At 48.8% G+C, this 2,670-nt stretch overlaps 1 protein-coding gene across 1 annotated transcript in view; it reads left to right on the plus strand.

The window, feature by feature from the left end:
• The window catches only part of LOC103757269 (interleukin enhancer-binding factor 3-like), a gene marked incomplete at its 3' end in the record, with an annotated part of 14,098 nt that overhangs the window by 4,519 nt on the left and 6,909 nt on the right, over positions 1 to 2,670 (plus strand). Inside the window, 2 exon segments of the mRNA XM_029959922.1 lie at positions 1 to 94; positions 183 to 270. The exon segment at positions 1 to 94 is cut by the window's left edge and continues 1 nt beyond it. Coding sequence (XP_029815782.1) covers positions 1 to 94; positions 183 to 270 — 182 coding nt within the window.

The following is a 2,670-nucleotide window of genomic DNA, read 5'->3' on the forward strand; positions in this document are numbered from 1 at the left end:
CAGGGCCAACGGGCTGAAGTCGTGCGTCATCGTGATCCGAGTGCTGCGGGACCTCTGCACCCGCGTCCCCACCTGGGCCCCGCTCCGAGGATGGGTAATTCCCTCCCTTCTCCCCTTCCCGGGGTGGGAGGGGGGCTGCCAGCGTTTCTCCCAGCTGAAGGTCAGCTCTCCTCTTTCCCAAGTTTCCAAGGCACGGCCCCTTTCCCAGGTTTCTACGGACGAGCGACGTGTCCGCCCTGAAAGGCGCAGAGCGGGTGTTGTGCAGTGCCAGTCAGCCACCAGCACGGCGTTAATTGGCTTATTAATTACACTTCACATTGTTAATTGGCCTTATCAATGACCCACCACATTTTTAATTCCCTTATCAATGACCCACCACATTGCTATTGACCTTATCAATTACACTTCACATTTTTTAATTGCCTTATCAATGACCCTTTTCATTTTTAATTGCCTTATCAATTACCCACCACATTGTTATTGGCCTTATCAATTACCCTCCACATTGTTATTGGCCTTATCAATGACCCACCACATTTTTAATTGCTTTATCAATTACCCTTCACATTTTTAATTCCCTTATCAATGACTCATCACATTGTTATTGGCCTTATCAATTACCCTTCACATTTTTAGTTGCCTTATCAATGACCCATTGCATTTTTAATTGCCTTATCAATGACCCACCCCATTGTTAATTGCCTTATCAATGACCCATCACATTGTTATTGGCCTTATCAATTACACTTCGCATTTTTAATTGCCTTATCAATGACCCACCACATTTTTAGTTGCCTTATCAGTGACCCATTGCATTTTTAATTGCCTTATCAATGACCCACCACATTGTTAATTGCCTTATCAGTAGTCAGTCACATTAATTGCTTTAGCAGTTATTCACTCAGGTTGGTATCAAACTGCTTTATTAATTACCCACTCACATCATTATCCAGTTGCTTTATCAATTACTCATTCCTGTTATTATCAAATGGCTTTATCAGTTCTCAACCCACGTTATTATTGAGTTGTTTTCTCAGTTGCTGAACCACATTATTATCAATCGAAACATCTTATCAGTTATCAAATCCCATTGGTGGGGGTTTTATCAGCTGTAAAATCTCGTTAGCAGCAAATTGTTTTATCAATTATCAAACCATTGTCGTTGGCAAGTGGCTTTATCAGTTATCAAATATCAATTATCAAATCACATGATTGCAAAGTAATTTCCATAAGTTTCCAAGTCACATTATCAAATGGTTTTATCAATAAGTATCAATTATTTTAATGGCATTATTACGAAATATTTCTGTCAGTTATCAAGTCATGTTATCAAATAGTTTTATCAATTATCAAATAATTTTATCAGTTATCAAACCAGGCCATTCTCAGATCACATTAGCAACTTGTTCTATCAATTATCAATTAATTATCACCTTAACCCATTGTTTTACCAGTTATCAAACAGCCTGGTGCCATCAGCTCGTTATATTAATGATCTAATCACGTTGTTATCAAACTGTTTTTACCAATTCCCGATTTCCACAGCCTGACTCCTCTACTCTGGGAACTGGAAGCTGCTCCATGCTGGGTCCCTTTCCTGGAGTCCCTTTCCTGGGTCCTTTTCCCAGGGTCCCTCTCCCAGGATTCCTCTCCCAGGATCCCTCTCCGAGGTCCCTCTCCTGGGATTCCTCACCCTGGATCCCTCTCCGGGGTCCCTCTCCTGGGATTCCTCACCCAGGATCCCTCTCTGGGGTCCCTCTCCCAGGATCCCTCTCTGGGATCTCTCCCCTGGAGTCCCTCTCCAGGGTCCCTCTCCCAGGATCCCTGTCTGAGGTCCCTCTCCCAGGATCCCTCTCCGGGGTCCCTCTCTAGGATTCCTCACCCTGGATCCCTCTCTGAGCTCCCTCTCCAGGGATTCCTCTCCTAGGATCCCTCTCTGGGGTCCCTCTCCTGAGATTCCTCACCCTGGATCCCTCTCTGGGGTCCCTCTCCCAGGATTCCTCTTCCTGGATCCTTCTCTGAGGTCCCTCACCCAGGATCCCTCTCCGGGGTCCCTCTCCCAGGATTCCTCACCCAGGATCCCTCTCTGAGGTCCCTCTCCCAGGATCCTTATCCGGGATTCTTCTCCCAGGATCCCTCTTGGGGGTCCCTCTCTAGGATTTCTCACCCAGGATCCCTCTCCGGGATCTCTCTCCCAGGATCCTTCTCTGAGGTCCCTCTCCCAGGATCCCTCTCTGGGATCCCTTCCCTGGAGTCCCTCTCCCAGGATCCCTCTCTGTGATCCCTCTCCCAGGATCCGTCTTCTGGGGTCCCTCTCCAGGGTCCCTCTCCCAGGATCCCTCTCCAGAGTCCCTCTCCCAGGATCCCCCTCCAGGGTCGCTCTCCCAGGATCCCTCTCCAGGATCCCTCTCTGAGGTCCCTCTCCTGGGGTCCCTCTCCCAGGATTCCTTTCTGGAGTCCCTCTCCCAGGATCCCTCTCCAGGTCCCTCTGTGAGGTCCCTCCCAGAGTCCCTCTCCCAGGATCCCTCCCTGAGGTCCCTCTCCCAGGATCCCTCTCTGGGATCCCTCCCCTGGAGTCCCTCTCCCAGGATCCCTTTCTGGGGTCCCTCTCTCAGGATTCCTCTCCCAGGATTCCTTTCCAGAGTCCCTCTCCCAGGATCCCTCTCCCAG

The sequence above is a fragment of the Manacus vitellinus genome, unplaced genomic scaffold (assembly GCF_001715985.3).
Source record: "Manacus vitellinus isolate BGI_N305 unplaced genomic scaffold, ASM171598v3 scaffold_236_pilon, whole genome shotgun sequence".
Lineage (NCBI taxonomy): Eukaryota > Metazoa > Chordata > Aves > Passeriformes > Pipridae > Manacus > Manacus vitellinus.